Source organism: Zootoca vivipara, chromosome 6, assembly GCF_965207765.1.
Source record: "Zootoca vivipara chromosome 6, rZooViv2.hap1.1, whole genome shotgun sequence".
Classification (NCBI taxonomy): Eukaryota; Metazoa; Chordata; class Lepidosauria; order Squamata; family Lacertidae; genus Zootoca; species Zootoca vivipara.
This window is the reverse complement of record NC_142589.1, coordinates 14,626,762-14,646,631: the sequence shown is the minus strand read 5'-3', so window position 1 is coordinate 14,646,631 and position 19,870 is coordinate 14,626,762. Positions and strand designations below refer to the sequence as shown.

Here is a 19,870-nt window from a genome sequence, read left to right as displayed (position 1 = left end):
GTAAAACGGCCCACAATTCTGAATGCAGAAAGGCTTCTGGTAGGTGTGAGTTGTGCACCTGAGCTGTGGGGGACCACTAGCTGTAAAATCATTTACCTTGCTGAGTGGAGGTGTGCAAACACCATTTACCAGGTAGTCCCAGCTTACAGGGGTCAACGGCAGCTACTGGATCAGTGGTTGCTGTTGCCTCTATCTCTTCTGTGGTTCACTATTCAAGAGATACCCAGGCACGCATTCGAGACCAAGTGTATCTACCATTATTACTGCATTATGATCTTTCTTTTAAAAAAGCCTATGTTCCATTTTCTGTTTCACTGTAGTTACCGTAGATCATTTTGGGGGAAACATACTTTGAGATAATGTACGGATAGCATGCCACAGACAATCGCTACCTGCCCACTGCCGACTGACTTCTGACTTCCATAAAAAGACACTCGAGGGAAATAAATAGGATCTAAAACCAGTTATCCTGGTTTCCGCTTTAAATTCTTTTGTGACAAAACGTTTGTCAATGCTTTTGAACCTGGAACATTTCCCCCTTTATACAGCTACAGAAGCAGCCACTGCAACAAAGACTGAGCTGTCCGGAGCCAGACTGGAAATAGTGAGGAATGCGGAACTCCCCCCCCCCGCCCTGCCCCGCATTAACCTGCTCCCTCTCTCTTTCTCTCTATCCCCAGATACTGTCCGGGAAAGGATTGCTCACCCTGGGAAACAGACTGAAAGAAGCCAGTTTCACAGCACAGAAGAGTTTTTTTTCTGTTAAGGTATTTACAGGGGTAAAAACAAAAACAGCAGGCCTCACCTGTGTTTGAGTCTTTCCTCCCTCACCACCAGCACCTCACAGCTGCTAGTTCCGGGCTGGTTTCCAGTTTGTCTTGCTAACTCATCATTTCCCACGCTGACTAAGCCTTTGTTTCAGGAAAAGATAAAAACCCCTCGGACCCAGACCCAGAAAAGGGCTGTGCTTGTGGTACGGGAGACAGCGGGGTAGCAGAGGGGTAAGGGAGTTGCTAGGGGTTTCAAATCGTGTGCAGAACGAGCTGCCTTGGATGTTCCAGACAGACATTTTCAGCACTTTGTTAGCTTTACTAGGTAGTATTTGTTTATTTATTTGATTCTGTTTTATGAATCACTTCCCATAAAATATCCTGAAGCAATGTCACAGTAGAGACATCCACAACAAACAAAAGCAATTCTGTATGTGGAAACAGTTCAGAAACAGTTCCCTGTGGTTGAACAATTCAATGTACACAGAAACATAAAAGCAATTCCATATATAACCACAGTAAAAAAAAAACCTAGTGGGTCAGATCTTTATCAGCCCCCACATACCGTGTTTCTCATATTATAAGACATGTCTTATATTCATTTTTTCCTCAAAAAAACACGACATGGCTTATTTTCAAGGGATGTCTTATTTTTTAATAAGTGCACGCGGGCCAGGGTGGATAAAAATCAATGATTTTTTTAAAAAAATCAAAAAAATCGGATTTTTTTGATTTAAATCGGATTTTTTTGATTTAAATCGATTTTTTTGATTTAAATTGGATTTTTTTAAATAAAATGCTTTTTGAGGAAAACATATTACCATCCAAAGGTTATTCCATCATGAAATAAAGATTAGTTTTTTAATTATGTAGTATAAGGTTGTATATGTTTAATTTTTGGGGTAAATAAATTCCATTAATCCATTCACCTCTTCCAGAGGTTTTTGTAAGATTATTGGGCAGTTTCTCGGCCTACAAGATATTATCACAGGTGCTTGGTTTACTTTTGCAGTTCTCAAAACTGAATTTGACTCAACAGAGATCACATGCCTCTTCTTCACAGCAAAAATGTTATAACATGAACAGAGTTGAGAAAAAGACCTTAATCCTATTGTTCTACAAACCTATGAATACAGAAGCAACCCCTTCAGTGCTAAGTTTCAAGAAGTTCAGTGAATAGAATAGAAACAATATTTTTCTGATTGTTTGGAGTGGACAGTAAGTTTTTCATGTGTAGGCTGGGCTGACAGTCTAAGTTTCTTAATATATATATATTTTGTTTTTGTTTAGCCAATTAGTTAACAAACATGGATGTTTGTTTAAGCAAATAACATTTGCTGAAATGTTATTGTTTCAGTTGAATAAATCTATTTAAATTGTTATTATTAAGGTAATGATTATTTTTCTCCTTCTTAAGTACAACAGTAAAGTTGTCCAAATATGAATGATTAACCTATTAAACTGGGGATAAAAAAACTAATATGAAAAGTTGTTATTCTAAAAATCTTCACCTACTTGCATAATAAAGTTATACCAGCAAGAATTGGTCTTTATGATTTAAATCAACTATGATTTAAATCAAGCCTTACTGACTAGTGATTTTAATCGTGATTTAAATCGTGATTTAAATCAGTTTGATTTAAATCAAATCCACCCTGACGCGGGCGCTGTTTGCCGGGCTTGTCAAGCCCAGCAAACAGCGCCTGCCGATCTTCGGTGACAGGCGGGGGTGGGCGGAGAGCGGAGAACGATCTCCGCTTCCCCCCCACCCCCGCCTGTCACACAGCACAGGTCCGAAGATCGGCGGGCGCTGTTTGCCGGGCTTGTCAAGCCCAGCAAGGAGCGCCCGCTGATCTTCGGTGACAGGCGGGGGTGGGGGGGAGAGCGGAGAACGATCTCCGCTTCCCCCCCACCCCCGCCTGTCACACAGCACAGGTCCGAAGATCGGAGGGCGCTGTTTGCCGGGCTTGTCAAGCCCAGCAAGGAGCGCCCGCTGATCTTCGGTGACAGGCGGGGGTGGGGGGAGAGCGGAGCACGATCTCCGCTTCCCCCCCACCCCCGCCTGTCACACAGCACAGGGCTGAAGATCGGCGGGCGCTGTTTGCCAGGCTTGTCAAGCCCAGCAAACAGCGCCCGCCGATCTTCGGTGACAGGCGGGGGTGGGGGGAGAGCGGAGCACGATCTCCGCTTCCCCCCCACCCCCGCTTGTCACACAGCACAGGGCTGAAGATCGACGGGCGCTGTTTGCCGGGCTTGTCAAGCCCAGCAAACAGCGCCCGCCGATCTTCGGTGACAGGCGGGGGTGGGGGGAGAGCGGAGAACGATCTCCGCTTCCCCCCCACCCCCGCCCGTCACACAGCACAGGGCCGAAGATCGGCGGGCGCTGTTTGCCGGGCTTGTCAAGCCCAGCAAACAGCGCCCGCCGATCTTCGGTGACAGGCGGGGGTGGGGGGAGAGCGGAGCACGATCTCCGCTTCCCTCCCACCCCCGCCTGTCACACAGCACAGGGCTGAAGATCGGCGGGCGCTGTTTGCCGGGCTTGTCAAGCCCAGCAAACAGCGCCCGCCGATCTTCGGTGACAGGCGGGGGTGGGGGGAGAGCGGAGAACGATCTCCGCTTCCCCCCCACCCCCGCCCGTCACACAGCACAGGGCCGAAGATCGGCGGGCGCTGTTTGCCGGGCTTGTCAAGCCCAGCAAACAGCGCCCGCCGATCTTCGGTGACAGGCGGGGGTGGGGGGAGAGCGGAGCACAATCTCCGCTTCCCCCCCACCCCTGCCCATCACACAGCACAGGGCCGAAGATCGGCGGGCGCTGTTTCCCGGGCTTGTCAAGCCCAGCAAACAGCGCCCGCCGATCTTAGGTGACAGGCGGGGGTGGGGGGAGAGCGGAGCACGATCTCCGCTTCCCCCCACCCCCGCCTGTCACACAGCACAGGGCTGAAGATCGGCGGGCGCTGTTTGCCGGGCTTGTCAAGCCCGGCAAACAGCGCCCGCCGATCTTCGGTGACAGGCGGGGGTGGGGGGAGAGCGGAGCACGATCTCCGCTTCCCCCCCACCCCCGCCTGTCACACAGCACAGGTCCGAAGATCGGCGGGCGCTGTTTCCCGGGCTTGTCAAGCCCAGCAAACAGCGCCCGCCGATCTTCGGCTCTGTCCCCCGATGCGCTACGGCTTGGGGAAGCAGGCAGGGAGCTCCTTCTGGGTCCCGCGCCTTCGCCTCTCGCTCGGTCGGGGCTTTGCGATAGTGCTTATTTTCGGGGTATGTCTTATTTTTCACCAACCCTTTGAAATCCTGTCATGGCTTATTTTTTGGGGATGCCTTAAAATATGAGAAACACGGTAACCTGCGGCCAACTTTGATGTCCACTGTTGCCCTTGTGAGCCAAACCACACCCACTAGCAGACCAAGACTGGCCCACAAGCCAGAGACTCCCCACCCCTACAATACAGACTGGAAGCAGCATTGATAAGCCTGTTTCTTATTCCACTGTTCCTACAGAACATGGGCATTGTGGGGGCTAGCCCCAACTCTTTTGTGTCAGAACCCAGATGTCCTGTGGATGTTATTGACTGATGACAGGGGGATTGTAGGTACATATAACAGATGGATGGGGTAGAAAGGCAGGCGAGAGAGAGAGAATATCACTAGTCCCTCTGGTTCAGTATTGTATACACTGATTGGCAGCAGCTCTCCAGGGTTTTCAAGCAGGGGACATTCCTATCCCTACTTGGAGATGTTGGAGACTGAGCCTGGGACCTTCTGCGTGCAAAGCAGATGCTCTGCCACAGAGCTACAGCCCTTTGTGGCTTAGGCCATGTTAGACGTTGGACAAGACTTGCTTTGATTTTAATGTGTACATAAATACTGGGCCCAGAAAATTCTGCTGGCACCACATAGCTTGGAGTGAGCCCTGACAGAAAGAACCAGAGGTCTCCCCCCCCCAACACTAAATTGCATTTACATGTATAAATTAACATATGCAGACTGTATATAAATTTGTGCCAAAAATCCTCTAAGTACCTATCAACAAACTTACACCTAAGCAGAGGCCTTGTTATCTGGGTGTGTAATTCAGCAACCCATCAAACTTATCTTGCTGTTTTGTGAGATTCTACAGTCAGATCAATGTCAGGGCAAGGGAGGAGAGGCTGGATTAGAACAGGAATTATAATCTCCGGCCGTCACTCCGATTTTACATGTTCACCCTGCTGGCATGCAGGCCATCCCCAAAGCACTCACCTGAGCAAGGAAAGGCATGTCGAAGCTCCCTCCATTTAGATGGATCTGCTTCTCCAAGTGGTAGAGCCAGCGCTTCAGCTCAGACCTGTTGGGGCAGTAGACTGTCAGGGGGTTCAGCAAGGGACCTAGAAAGGCGAAGGACACAAGGAGGGCACGTTAACAGGTTGAACATGCAAGACGCGGGCAGGATGGTCTTAAAAAACCCTTCCGAGGGAGCTGGGGAGTAGCTAAGCTTGATAAGATTTGTATCTTATCCTTCCAGGTGGTAACTGTTTCCGAGAGGGGTTCAATCACATACCAGAAAATTATCTATTTTTCTTTCTTTTCTTTTTTTGTTGTTGTTTTTCCTGTACTACTTACTTAAACAAAATAAATAAAATTTGTAAATAATAATAATAATTCAGGCTGCGAATTACAGCTGGTTGGGAGCCCACCCCGCAGAAAGATCAGACTTTGTACGATAAGAGAAGTGACAGAAAGTTGCAACTTGGATGGCTTTAAAAGAGGATTAGACAAATTTCATGGAGGAAAATGGCTATGTTCTATCTCTCCGGTGGAGGCAGCAATGCTTTTGAATATCAGTAGCTGAAAACCACAGAAGGGGAAAGTGGTTGTTGCACTCAGGTCCTGCATGTGGGTTTCCCATTGGGGCACCTGGCTGGCCACTGTGAGAACAGGATGCTGGACTTCAGAACCTAATAAGAGCCTGCCAGATCAGGCCAGTGGATCACCTAGCGCCCAGCATCCTTTTCCCGCAGTGGCCAACTGTTCTGGCAGGCTCTTCTTATGTTCTTACAGACTGGAAAGTGTAAGGGTAACTAAGGGTAACTCTTGCTTTGCTGCAATGCTGTCTAACCTCCCCACCAGCAAATCAGAACGAGATTGCTCATTAGTTAGCCCAAGTTGTCAAGCCTTCCTGCAAACAAATCAGGATTAAGGTTCAATGATCAGGTTGTCCAGAGGCGCCCACTGAGATAATAAACTCAGGAAATTACACAGTAGAGCACTTCCTGGCTTCCACCATTACCATTACATCTGCACAAGTTGCATAACTGCAGGACCCATCACATTCCAATCTCCCTGCATACTGAGAATCAGGACCTGGCCACATTCATAACCATACATGTAAAGCACTGTGATATCACTTTATAAACAGTCAAGGCATATCCGTAGCTTCCTGCTGAAAGCCTGTAACATTTTCATACCACAACTTTCATACCACATTTGTTTTTAGCTGGGCACACATAACTGGTTTAAAACACAGCAAGGTTGCTTTTTAATGCTCCATTTTGCATGCCCTTTGAACACCTTGATACAGCCTGCTGCATTTCCATGTTGCCTGCTGTTGCCCCACACCAGCAGGTGAAAAGGGGGCCAGGATGTCTCCATATGGTTTATGTTTCCAAACTGGATGAAAACTGGTTTTGGGGAGGGAGAAACACACCAAAACAGTATTTCTCAAGAAACTATAGGGTAGATGTGGATTGTGGCTAATGTGTTTGTACACAGTAAACAGGAGTATGCAGCAGCCTTTGTTGAATTATAGCCTAAGTATGCTCTTCAATGTAGCAATAAGGTGGTAGCACTGGGTAAGAATCGAAGGATGTGTGGGTGATCCAGTATGAATCCACTACTATATGCATGGCTGGAGTTGGATCCTATCCTCCCACCTGCCTCTGCCTGCTGCAGCTGCTCACACACCCTTGTCCGGTCATTACGATAAGCACCAGAGCTATATTAACCTCCCACTTCCAGTCTGACCGATGCTCAGCTACCCATCATTCATAGCCCCGCCTCTTGTTAAAACAAATACCATGCACGCTTTGAAACGACCTGAATGGCAGTGCTTGGAGCCTTGTGATAAGCTGACACTCAGCAAGCCGTCATAACAAATCATTATCAGCAGAATGAGTACTTTGGCCTTCTGGGGAGGTTTCTGTGGCAGCGTGCTCAGCGCAAACACTGATTAATTTGGCTTTGCAATATCTTTGGGAGTCAGGGGAAAATACAATTCAGTTTATGTGGTGCCAACTGGAGAACTGAAGCAGAGAGAAGTGGGGGTATGTGTGCTGCAATGCTTTGCCTTACAGGAGTATATAAATTCTCTCGATGTATCGGCACCAGTTAGAAATGTGAGAACTTCAGCAAAATGTTGCGGCATAGAGTGTTCCCGTTCAGTGTTCCAGCCCACCAACTAGTTGTGCTCTTTCCAATATACTCCATTCCATTCTCTCCCCAACAGATACGCAGTATTCTGTGGCAACTGAACATGCTGAGCCATCACTGAGCTACTTAGGGTTTTGTTTTGGTCATTTTTTTAGTGGGGAGTTGTGCCGTTATCCTTATTTTCCTTAATCATTTTTATTATGGATATTGTTACAATACAGCACAACACAACATTATGGTATCACACCATATGTCATAGATCTGCTCTCCTTCTGGCAAAACCTGGGTTCAAAGCCTTACTCTACCATTAAGCTCACTGTGTGATCTTGGGTCAGTTGATTTCTCACTGCCTAGCCTAATTCACAGGTTTGTTGTGAGATTTTTCCGGCTTCACCTGGAGATCATAGTTATGGAATGGGACCATAGGGGTCATCTAGTCCAGCCCACTGCAATGCAGGAATCTTTTTGCTCTACGTGGGGCTTGAACCCATGATCCTGAGATTAAGAGTCTCATGCTCTACTGACTGAGCTATTGCAGTCCTCTACTCATCTTCCCAACCTACCTCAAGGCTAGCAGAATAGAACTATTCTCTTTTCATCCCTGGAACTTCTCATCTGAACTTTTCTTTTTCTTTTTCTGCTAGGGAAATGAGAACACCGCACCGCTCCCCTTCATCTTCATTTTCTAACTTTCTTTTTCAATGGAATTGCCCTTAAGGGGAGGAGGAGGAATGCCATGTGATTTTTTAGATTGCAGAGGGGAAAAGTTCACACCCTCTCGATGAGCCTTATTAAGACAGTGCCTGCAAAACCTCAGACTGTACCCAATTTCTCAAGCCCATTTTGCATGTCGGGATGATTCCTGAATTTGGGCAAGCTGCTGCAGCTTAGTGACTCAAAACCTATGTAGGTAGTGTGCCATCATCTCTCTACCCCTGCTCCTCCCTCCCAAAGCTCAAAAATGGATTCTTCTCCCTGCCTTAACATGTAGCAGAGTCTCTCCATGACCTGTTTGAATTTGGAACTAAGACAGAGGCTGCATACAGACCATATAATTTAAAAGCACATGACTTTCCCCAAATAATCTTGGGAAATGTAGTTTGCTAAGAGCATTGGGGAACTGTAGATCTAAACTACAGTTTATTTAAAAATATTTATATTCCACTATTCATTTAAAAAATAATAATCAGAGCGGTTAAAGAATTATATATGAAGCCATAAAATAAAAGCTACACACAAAAAAAGTTAAAACTCAGAAATCAGCTACCGTAACTGTTATGGAAATATGTGTACTTAATTGACTGCATAAGCCTAATGGAATAGGGAAAAAATTCAGCAGGTATTTAAATGTTGAAACAGAGGACATCTGCTGAATATTTATTGGCAGAGTGTTTCATAATACTGGGCTGATGACACTAAAGGCTCAATTATTTGTTGTTGTCAAATGAGCCTCGCCAACTCAGGGAACAACCAATGACCTCAGTGATCAAGCTGGGATATAAGGGTTCAGGTGGTCTTTAAGGTACCCTAGACCTGAGTTGCTCAGGGCTTTGTTTATTAATGCAAAGGCTTTGAACCTAGATGGATAGCCAGTGCAGTTGTTTAACAATGGTGTCTCATGTTGTCAGCCAGGTGCCCCCATCAGCAGTCTGGCTGCCACATTCTGCACCAGCTTGCCTTAATATTCTCTACACTGATTGGCAGCAACTCTCCCAAGTTTTCAGGCAAGGGGCATTCCCTGCCTACCTGGAGATGCTGGGGACTGAACCTTGGACCTTTTGCATGCAAGGCAGATGCTCTACCACTAAGCTACGTTCCCTCCCCAAGAAGCGTGACTTCCCTTTCCCAGGGGCTCACCTGGAATTTGAACCCAGGAGCTCTCATACCCAAAGCAAGAATCATATCCCTAGACTAACAAGACTACAAGCAGATGCTATCAGGACAGCCAAGTAATGTGTCTGTGTCAGTCAGCCAACCCTTCCTGGGACAGCAACCTGTCTGTTCAGTGGCTCTTAGTCATTCCTGAATTGCAGCAACTGCTGCTCAGCTACCAAGAATGATTGTTTAAAAGCAGGAGGTAGGAGAGAGAAAGAGAGAGAACCTGATAAAGATATAAAGATTGTGGACTCAGACAAAGGCCGGTGATTGGGTTTCTTGGCACTGCCTGCCTACGTGCTTCCAGGCCAGATGTGTTTTAGCAACAGCAGCTGGAATTCAATGTTTATGTCTTTGGAGAGCGCTAACATGTCCAAACTAAAGGCCCATCCAGACTTCCTTTTCTGCCGCATTTCTAGGCACAGGCCTGCTCTGTAAAACTCCACGTTTCAGCACTTTTCTTTTTGCCCCAATGCTTTCCTGTGAAAACCCATTCTTTGTTACTGAATTGAAGCAAATGACAGCCAGCAGGAAACCCGAAATGCCATTTGTTCCAATTCAGCATTAAAGAGTGGTTTTTCTGGAGAAAGGGGCGGGGGGAGCACTTGGGTGGACCTGTGCCTAGAAAGGACAGGGCAAAAAGGAAGTGTGAATGAGTCCTAAAATAGTAGCTCTCAATTTGTCGGGTTTAGAGGAGATATAGCATAGCTTAAAAGTGGCTGATGGAGGTCAAAGTTAAAAGGTTGACTAGGAACATAAGGGAGTTAGAAAGAATCTGCCAAGACCAATTCGAGGTGCTCATGTAAGTGTTTGAAGCCCTAAATGACTTAGGTCCCAGATATCTGAAATATATCTCCTTCCCTACAGACTTTGGCTGGTAAGCTATTTTTGGTTTTGCTCATTTCACAATTGCAAAAGTTTTGCAGCACAACCCCAAACTGCCCCGACACACACCCTTTTCAGCCCCACTGACATCAGCTATTCTGAAGCTTTCCACTTTGCACTGCAAAAGCATTTCACCACCACCACCTATTCTCTCCCACTTAAGAAAAAGCACCTCCTAAGGAAAGCATTCATTCCATAGTCACCACAGAAAATGACATCATACCCAAAACAGGTACCGGTATGTCAAAGAGTGGCTTGCTCTCACCTGTAATTTGAAAAGCATGCATCTCCTGTTGGGCGCCCTTTGGGTTTTCCAGCTCGTTCAGCTGAATTTCTCTCAGAGGCAGCAAGCCCTGTGAAAAGAGAATGCAACAATCTTATAACTGTTAACCCAATTGTGTTTACCAAAACTCCCCTTTTAAATCCAAAAATGTATCAGAATGGATTCAGGCTTTGGTTGGATGGCGCCTTGTACACCTCCTTCCAGCGACCCCTGAAGCACAAGCTGGTGCTAAATATATTGCTCTGTTTTCTTTTGGACCACATCAGTGAGACCAAGAGGAGGTCTTGTCGTCTGGGCAGCCCAAGGCCTCCATACACACTGCCCAGACTTGCCCCCCCCCCAGAGAGGACAATTCAGTGCTGCTGATGCAGCGATTTCACTTCACCTCCAGAGGTGTCCTCCATTGTCTCCCGAAACAGATGGGTGCCAACAACAACAACTACCAACAAAGCATCCTGGCAATTGCAACTTGTTAAGGGTGTTGAGGGTTGTTAGAAGATCCTGAATGAACTATGGTTTCCAGCATTCTTTGGGTGAAGCCAAGACTGTTGAAGTGGCATAGGATGCTTTAAACATATGGTACAGATGTGATGGCAGGCCCAGTTCCTGTGTAACTCTAACCCAAATCATAGCTAAGTGTGAACAAGTGGGGGGGGGGGGTGCAGTCAGAGTAAAAACTGACTGCCTTGCTCCTTCCCCAGTCCTGCTGCTGCCTTGCTACCTGGAGCTAAACAATGATTTAGCAGCAAACTAAGAACAAAGTCTGGTTACAGCTCATAGCTTGCCTGGAGCCAAACTACAGGCAAGCCAAGCAGCACAGCATTCAGTAGTATAGTGGCAAATTCAGAAGTGCGTGACCCCTTTCACGATAGCCACAGCCCCACTCCTTCTTGGATTACACAATAAATCTTACAATTATACAATAATTAGGGATCCTATGCAGCAATCAATGTAGATCTCTCTGTGTTGCCATTCTGCTAGATCTATTATTTTCTGTGCATGTGTACGAGCAAATGATTTGGAGTGCTCCAATATATTCTATTGCATGTAACAGAATTAGGATGCAATTACTGTATCTTGAAACTGAAGCACCTGGCCGTTTTCAGTTTTCCCAAATGCTTAGCTCTGGAGCACACAGGGGCCGAAAAGCTCCCTTCTGTGCTGATTTGGCATCTCTAGGATTCTGTACCATTTTTTAAACACAGCTCTAAGATGCTGGAGACAGGGACCTGCCTTTGTGAAGCCAGATAACTACACCATTCAAGTCAGAGGCAGGAGCGAAGCGGCTGCGATTTTTAGCCTTGAGTACCCGCACGCTTGCTCACTCATGCTTACCCATGGTCTGGCTTAGTGTTCTGTGCAAACCAGACACATGAGTTATTCCCACGATGGTATCTATTTGAATAATGACCTGATGCTACCCAAGAAGGAGGCCTAATTGACACAAACAGTAGGGGAGCAAATAAAACTGTTACGGACTCTTTGCAACAGGTGACTCATTGTGATTCAGCCTGGAGGACATTGGAAGCTGCCTTATACAGAGTCAGACCACTGGTCCGCCTAGTTCAATGTTGGCTACACTGGGTGGAGGGGGAGAGCCTTTTTTAGCCTGAGGGCCACATTCCCTTTGGGACAACCTTCCAAGGGACTGGTGCCAGTGGTGGGTGGGCCAGAAGCAAAAATAGCAGCCTGTAAATGCTACTTTTGCAAAGTAGGCTCTCTATCCTCCACCCAGACAAGCAAGAGGCATTATTAGAGTTCAAGCACACATTTTAGCCAGGGAAAAACACTTGGGCTGCTAAGCAGGGCCACTGAGCGATATGGCCTGGAAGAATTTCGAGGGCGAGATAGAGAGGCCCTTTTGAACCTTGGGCATGAGGTCCACCACCTATGCTGTCATTTGATGTTTATGGTCTGTGGGTCAATATAAACCAAAATAACCCTAATGGCAATTTCAAATGAAAGCACAGGATACGTAGGTTTTGTCATGCCACAAAAAAACTGGTTCTCAAGTAAATTCCCCACAATGCATTGGGACTGCTCTCTCATGTTAAGAGCGGTAGACTCGTAATCCGGGGAACCGGGTTCGCGTCTCCGCTCCTCCACATGCAGCTGCTGGGTGACCTTGGGCTGGTCACACTTCTTTGAAGTCTCTCAGCCCCACCCACCTCACAGAGTGTTTGTTGTGGGGGAGGAAGGGAAAGGAGAATGTTAGCTGCTTAGAGACTCCTTCGGGTAGTGATAAAGCGGGATATCAAATCCAAACTCTTCTTCATGGGGCCACAGAAGAAATAATTCTCAAAACAGCTACTCTCTGTGCAAAGACAGGTCAATCTACTTTACAGTGGTTATTTGGAAGACCATGACCAGGCAGAATGGAAAAGCCATGACTCAGCAATGTCAAGAGAGGTCTGGGGAGGTTTCGTGCCCTGAATGCACCCACAAAGGCAAGAGGCTTTGAGATCCAAAAGTACTTTTTCCCTTGTCTTGGTCTGCTGCATGATTCACAAGCATGCAGTGATAAACTCATTTGCCTTGGATGACCAAGAGAAAGAGGAAGTCATTGCAGGGATTGTTTATCTGCACCTCTGGCAGAGAGAACTCAGAAACAATTTATTTATTCAGATTTATGCCTCTGAATACCAGCTGCTGTGAATTGCTGGTGGGCAGAGTGTTGCTGCACTCATGTCCAGCTTGCAAAGCTTCCCAAAGGCAACTGGTCAGCCACTGTGAGAACAGTATGCTGGGCCTGAAGGGCTACTGGCCTGATCCAGCAGGCTCGTCTTGCATTCTTATGATGTGTTAAGAGTCTGCCATCCTTTACCTGATAGGTGAGTCCATTAGGACCGAGGGATTGAAAATAGAGGTAGGCTTGAAAGAGCTCCAGGTAGCAGTCGTTCATTTCCTACAACAGAATGAACACATTAAAAAAATGTATTTCCAGGGGACAGAGATCTTTAACATTATGTACTTCAAACATGCCTTCTGGGACTGAAGGAGACTTAAAATTAGTAAAATTTTAATGCTCTAATAGCATAAAGAGAAGGAAGAAAATATATACAATTCAACAGAAAGAAGGAGAAAAGGGCAGTGTTTAAAATGTATGGTGTGGCCTTAATACATTAGTTTCCATGGCCCAATGGTGTGTATTAAACATACAGGCAAGAGGGTCAGCTCAGGACATCCTACTTGATTAAGTGATCCTGATTCTGCACCACTGTTTAAGCAATGCCTTGCTGGATCAGATTCAAAGCCCACCCAGTCCTGCATCCTTTACAAGAACAGGCACTAGACTGGCAATTTAGAAATTTAGGCTCCATCTGCACTATATACCGAAAGCAGTACCATGCCATCTTGAACAATCATAGCTTCCTCCAAAGTATTCTGGGAACTGTCATTTGCTAAGGGTGCTGAGAGTTGTTAGGAGCCTCCATTCCTCTCACAGAGTGGTTTAGCAATCAATCCTTCTTCCCAGGCAACTCTGGGAATTGTAGCTCTGTGATAAGAATAAGGGCACCCTAACAACTCTCAGCACAAGCTATAGTTCCCATCGTTCTTTGGAAGGAGCCATGGCTGTTTAAAATGGCATGATAGTGCTGTAAATGTATAGTGCAGAATGTATCTACACAGCCTTGGCATTCCTTCTCTCAAAGCAACTTTCGGCATCTGCCTTTCCTCCTCTGCAGAACTCACCTGACACTGCTGAAATTTAAACTTGACCTTGGAGTAATAGATAATCTTCCCCAGGTTCCGCACCACAGTCTTCCTCCTTCCCTTTTTGAACAGGCTTGGGAAATGCTGGTCAAAATTTTCCTTCTCATTTTCCTGGTGGGTGAGGTTCTGCAAAAAAAAGGGTTAAAAAGAAAGCATTTTTATTATGATGATGATAATAATAAATAAAAAGTAAAAAAATGGCTCATCACAACAGGAGATCAAACCCTTCAGAAACAGACATTTTTTTAAACAAACATTCAACAAACTTTTACTCAGAGTAGGCTCATTGAAATTAATGAACATGACAAAGTGAGAGCCATTCATTTCAATGGGACTACTGTGAGTAAAGGACCCAATGTGTTTTGACACAATATTTTTTATTTTGTGACTATTTCCTATGTATGTAATTTGTTTTAACCAATTTTAATACAGCACTGAATTTTAAATCATTGTAACCTGCCTTGGAATTAGCTGTAGTGAATGGAATTGGTACGTTTACAAGCGCCACATAATACTTGCACCTCATATGTAAGAACTCTATTTTTAGTGTGACAGCACCAACACTTGGGAACTCCCTGCCTATTGATATAAGGCAGGTGCCTTCACTGTATTCTTTTCGGCACATGGCATAGACATTCTTATTTAGACAAGCCTACCCATATATTTAGAAAGTTCACATGAGCTTTAATTTGTTTTATTCTAATCTATTGTGGCTTTAACTTTCTGCATGTTTTAAATTATGGTTGTAAACTTTTAGTGACACTTTTACTGCTTTATCCTTTCTGTAAACCGCATCGAGGCTTTTTTCTACAGTCAAGCGGTATGTATGAAATATACAGTATATGAAATAATAAGACTAACGCTGGGTAATAAATGTATGTTTGGTTATTTTTATAATGACTTTATTTTTGTTAATTGACATGTAATTTCATGTCATTTCTCAGTTGGGTTGCGCAAGTTCTTTTGGTGATTTAATTTAACGAAAAGCTTTTGAAAACGGAAGAAGGGGGCCAAAAGAACCAGCAATCTTTTTTTTTTTTGTACTGGCTTCCCAACTGGTAAAACTGAGTTTTACATTTAAAGCACTGTGATGCCATTTTAAACATTCATGGCTTCCCCCAAAGTATCCTGGGAAATGCAGCTTGCCAAGGATGCTGAGAGCTGTTCAGAGACTCCCTATTTCACTCGCAGAGCTATATCCGCCTGAGTCCTCTGTGAAGAGAGACTGATTGTTAAACCACTCTGGAAATTGTAGCTTTGGGATGGGAACCACAACACAGACCCCCAGCAACTCTCAGTTTGTAGCTTTGGGATGGGAACCACAACACAGACCCCCAGCAACTCTCAGACAAGGATTCTTTAAGGGAAGCCATGACTACTTAAAGTGGTGTGAATGTGGCCTTCAGGTAGGAGTCTAAAAGCCAGACACCACTGGACTCCATTCATAATGTGTTGCCTATTGAACGGCAATTGCTGAATTCCACACGTGGTGCTAGTTTCATGTGATGTCAGTCAGTGCAGATTGTAGTGAGCTAGATTAGCATTCCCCAACCTTTTCCCAACAGTGGCCCCCTTCCGACCTTGTTTCCTTCCTGTGGCCCCCATGGGCATAGCCTGGGGGGCAGGGGAGCAGCTGCCCCCCCAATAAGTAAAAATCAATACAAATCTTAGGTTCTGACCCCTAACAAAAATCCTGGCTACACCCATGTAACCCCATCCTACCAGTAGAAAGGTAGCTATTTAAATGTTCTGTTTGTAAATAAAGATGCTTTATGTATTTTATGTAAAAATACAATTAAATAAAATGATAGGAACATAATGAAATATTGCTGAAGCAGGAAAACATAGAATCATGGAGCTGGAAGGGACGCCAAGGGTCATCTTTCTAGTGCAACCCCCTGCAATGTAGGAAACACAGCTAAAGCATCCATGACAGATGGCCATCCAACCTCTGCTTAGAAACCTCCAAGGAAGGAGAGTCCAGAAACTCCCAAGGGATATCCATCTTCCATGTATTATAAAAAGTAAACTACACTTATTTGACCCCAGTTATTTGACCCCAGTTATTTGCTCTGGTTTGCCAGAAGCGGCTTTGTCATGCTGGCCACATGACCTGGAAGCTGTATGCCGGCTCCCTCGGCCAATAATGCGAGATGAGCGCGCAACCCCAGAGTCGGTCACGACTGGACCTAATGGTCAGGGGTCCCTTTACCTTTACCTATTTGACACAGAGGGGGTAAACCTCCAGATACAGTCCAAAAGGTACACAGGGAGTTCTGTATATCTGGGAGAATTTTTAAAAGCAAGTAGTCCTCACTGACCTGGTGCAAAAAGATCTTGTCATCTGGAGGAGCCCTGGCTGCCTAGATAAAACACTATAGCCCCACATACCCTTACCTACCATGTTTTCCCTTTTTTAAGACACCGTCTTACAACTTTTTTTCCTCAAAAAAACACACGGTGGCTTATTTTCAGGGGGTGTCTTTTTTGTGTGTGTGCCGGCACAACTGGGTCCCACTGGCTCAGGACGCTCGGAGCTCTCTTCCGTGCACATTTTCTGCCTCTTCTATTCTCTCCCTTTCCCCTCCTCCCCATCCTGAGTCAAGGGTTCTCCTTCCTTGGAGGCTTCTAAGCAGAGGAGACAGACGTGCACAGGGGGGGGGGACTTCACTCTGTGAGGTGGATTTAAACCTCGTAGGATGCCAGAGCAGGAGGTATACACAAAGCTGCCCATCGTCTTGTCGGTGTAGGTGGGACTGATTCTCCTCCTGCTTCGGCTCGGCACTCGCCGCCATGGCTTCAGAGGAGGCGGCCGGGTGTGTGCGTACGCGGAGGTATAGAGGCTGCTCCCTGGGCTCTCTCACACCGGCCGGGGAATGAGGAGGGAGGCCGGGACCCGTCCCGCTCCGAGACAATCGTGAGGGAAGCGCGAGGGGGATGAGGCTTGGGTCTGCGCCTCTGGCGCGCGCAACCCCAACTGACGGACCGACGGAAGGAAGGGAAGGGAGGGGGGAAAGGGAAGGAGGGTGAGGGGAGCGGCGTCAGCTCTCGGCAAGGAGACCGGGGTGGCTGAATGACGAGCCGAAGAGGAACCTGTGCGGCACCTTTTTTCTGTCCTGGGGGGGGGGGGGAGAGAGACGCGATCGCAAACATACAGAGAGAGACAGACGCGCACACAGGGGAAGAGAGAGAGAGAGAGACGCGCACACACACACAGAAAGAGAAACGGACACGCACACACAGAGTGTGCGGCGCTGCTTCGCGCTTTGTCCGAGCGCCAACCCGAGAGAGAGAGAGAGACGCGCACGCACACACAGAAAGAGAAACGGACACGCACACACAGAGTGCGGCGCTGCTTCACGCTTTGTCAGCGCTGCAGCCGCTGCCGCTTCCGAGCGCCAACCCGACCTGGCAGGCTTCCTCCTCCTGCCAGGGCCGGCATTGCAGGAGCTGGGTCCTGCTGGCTTGTGCCCTTGGTGCTCCGTGCGGCACTGCTGCACGCTTTATCGGCGCTGCAGCAGGAGCCGCCGCTTCCGGGCACTGACCCAACCCGGCAGGCTTCCTTCTCCTGTTGCGGCCGGCATGCTGGGTCCCGCTAGCTGGCTGGGGCGCTTGGTGGTCTTGCTCTGCATGTCGCGGAAGTATGTCTTATTTTCGGGGTATGTCTTACATTTCTCAAATGATTAAAAACCCTGCCATGGCTTACTTTTTGACTACGTATTAAAAAGGGGGAAACACGGTAGGAGTAAGGCCCACTGAACTCAGTGCAGCTTTCGTCTGAGTAGACAGCTATTTACTAGATGCAAGTCAGCAGCACCAGACAACCCAACTCGGCTGAGTACTGGAGTGGATTTCACCCCGCGCCTTGCAAAGCCGAGCAGAAGCTGCCAACGGGCCCAGCACTGGCAGCAGCAACAAGCAGCTCTGGCTCACCCATCCCTACCCATTGCCACCCTACCACTACACTTACCTGACCTGGGAGTTCTGGATCACGGACTCTACAAGCAAAAACAGGAGCCTCAGTGATCACAGTCTCCGACTGGAAACAAACCAGGACTGATACAAGAAAATGCACATGGCAAAAAGGAGTGCTAGGCCCTCCATAGCCAGCCAATCAGGATTTTTTTTAAAAGTGTTTTCCCATTCCCCTTCTCACTTCCCTCTGTTGCCACCTACAGCCCCCTATTTGTGTGGTTTTCACCTATGGCCCCCTTGGCATATCCTGTGGCCTCCCAGGTGCCATATAGCCCCCGACTGGGAAACACTGAGCTAGATGGACCAATAAGGCATCTTCCTATGTTCCAATTTTCTCAATCCCCCTAAAACCAAGAGCCAGCCCAGATCAAGAGAGAGGTAACATTCTCAAAACAAAAAAAGCTGGCAACCCTCAATTCATCACAGATTCCTTTCCTAAAGGACAAGTGGTCTGGGTGTGTGTTTGTTGTACAGTCTCCATGCCAGCCAAGGATTTAAGGTTTGATTACTGCAACCCAGACTCTCTGCTTACAAGCCTGGAGAGGAGTCAATGAGGGGGCTTAAAAACAAACTACGACTAATCTCCTCCACATCCAGCATTCTGATTAACCCAGATAAGTGGCTTAAGAAGGTGCTAACTTAATTTGAGCCCCAAAAGTAGAGGTTACCAGACTTGGGTGAAAGTCAAGTCCTGCAGCTGAGCTGCAAGTACACACACCCCTTCCCAATTCTTTGAACTCAGCTGCTTTTACAGCCCTTGCTTTTCCCTCTCAACCTGGACACAAATCTTTACATGCCCATTAGCCTTTATGCTAAATCTTTACATGCCCCCACAACCATTTTTGATCCGATTTTAAAACAAAAGCCATATGAAGACATCTCTCCACCCACTGGTATGGGAAAAAAGTGGGCGAATTGGAAAAACATTCAACCGCACTGATGCATTTGACAACAATGTTGCAATGTGAAACACACTGAGGGGGCAATGATCTTGCTGCCTTTTATGCCAGTAATGTGTACGTATGGTGTTTACTGGTGATTTGTCTACAGGGATGTTATACGGCAAGCAGCATTCATCCCATGTTCATCCTCATTTACTTTCTGGGTGTTTATATGCCTTGACATTAGTTATTCCTCCATCCTTTTCAAAGCATTTCTCCATCACTTTTCAAACAGCATAAAGATTTGTTGTTGTTGTTGTTGTTGTTTAGTTGTTTAGTCGTGTCCAACTCTTTGTGACCCCATGGACCAGAGCACGCCAGGCACTCTTGTCTTCCACTGCCTCCCGCAGTTTGGTCAGACTCATGTTCGTAGCTTCAAGAACACTGTCCAACCATCTCGTCCTCTGTCGTCCCCTTCTCCTTCTGCCCTCAATCTTTCCCAACATCAGGGTCTTTTCCAGGGAGTCTTCTCATGAGGTGGCCAAAGTATTGGAGCCTCAGCTTCAGGATCTGTCCTTCCAGTGAGCACTCAGGGCTGATTTCCTTCAGAATGGATAGGTTTGATCTTCTTGCAGTCCGTGGGACTCTCAAGAGTCTCCTCCAGCACCCTAATTCAAAAGCATCAATTCTTTGGCGATCAGCCTTCTTTATGGTCCAGCTCTCACTTCCATGCATCACTACTGGGAAAACCATAGCTTTAACTATACGGACCTTTGTCGGCAAGGTGATGTCTCTGCTTTTTAAGATCCTGTCTAGGTTTGTCATTGCTTTTCTCCCAAGAAGAAGGTGTCTTTTAATTTCGTGACTGCTGTCACCATCTGCAGCAATCATGGAACCCAAGAAAAGAAAATCTCTCACTGCCTCCATTTCTTCCCCTTCTATTTGCCAGGAGGTGATGGGACCAGTGGCCATGATCTTAGTTTTTTTGATGTTGAGCTTCAGACCATATTTTGTGCTCTCCTCTTTCACCCTCATTAAATGATAATGAATTTTTTAAAAGTTTATTTGTTGTGCTAGAGCAC

The 19,870-nt window shown here is 46.6% G+C and overlaps 1 protein-coding gene across 1 annotated transcript in view; it reads right to left on the bottom strand.

Annotated features, from left to right (window-relative positions):
• PLEKHN1 (pleckstrin homology domain containing N1) overlaps positions 1-19,870 on the bottom strand; it is a 66,691-nt gene that overhangs the window by 21,380 nt on the left and 25,441 nt on the right. The window contains exons 3-6 of the mRNA XM_035118074.3: positions 13,912-14,058; positions 13,043-13,123; positions 10,201-10,288; positions 5,010-5,134 (exon numbers count right to left, since the gene is read on the bottom strand). Coding sequence (XP_034973965.1) covers positions 5,010-5,134; positions 10,201-10,288; positions 13,043-13,123; positions 13,912-14,058 — 441 coding nt within the window. The remainder of the gene's footprint in view (positions 1-5,009; positions 5,135-10,200; positions 10,289-13,042; positions 13,124-13,911; positions 14,059-19,870) is intronic.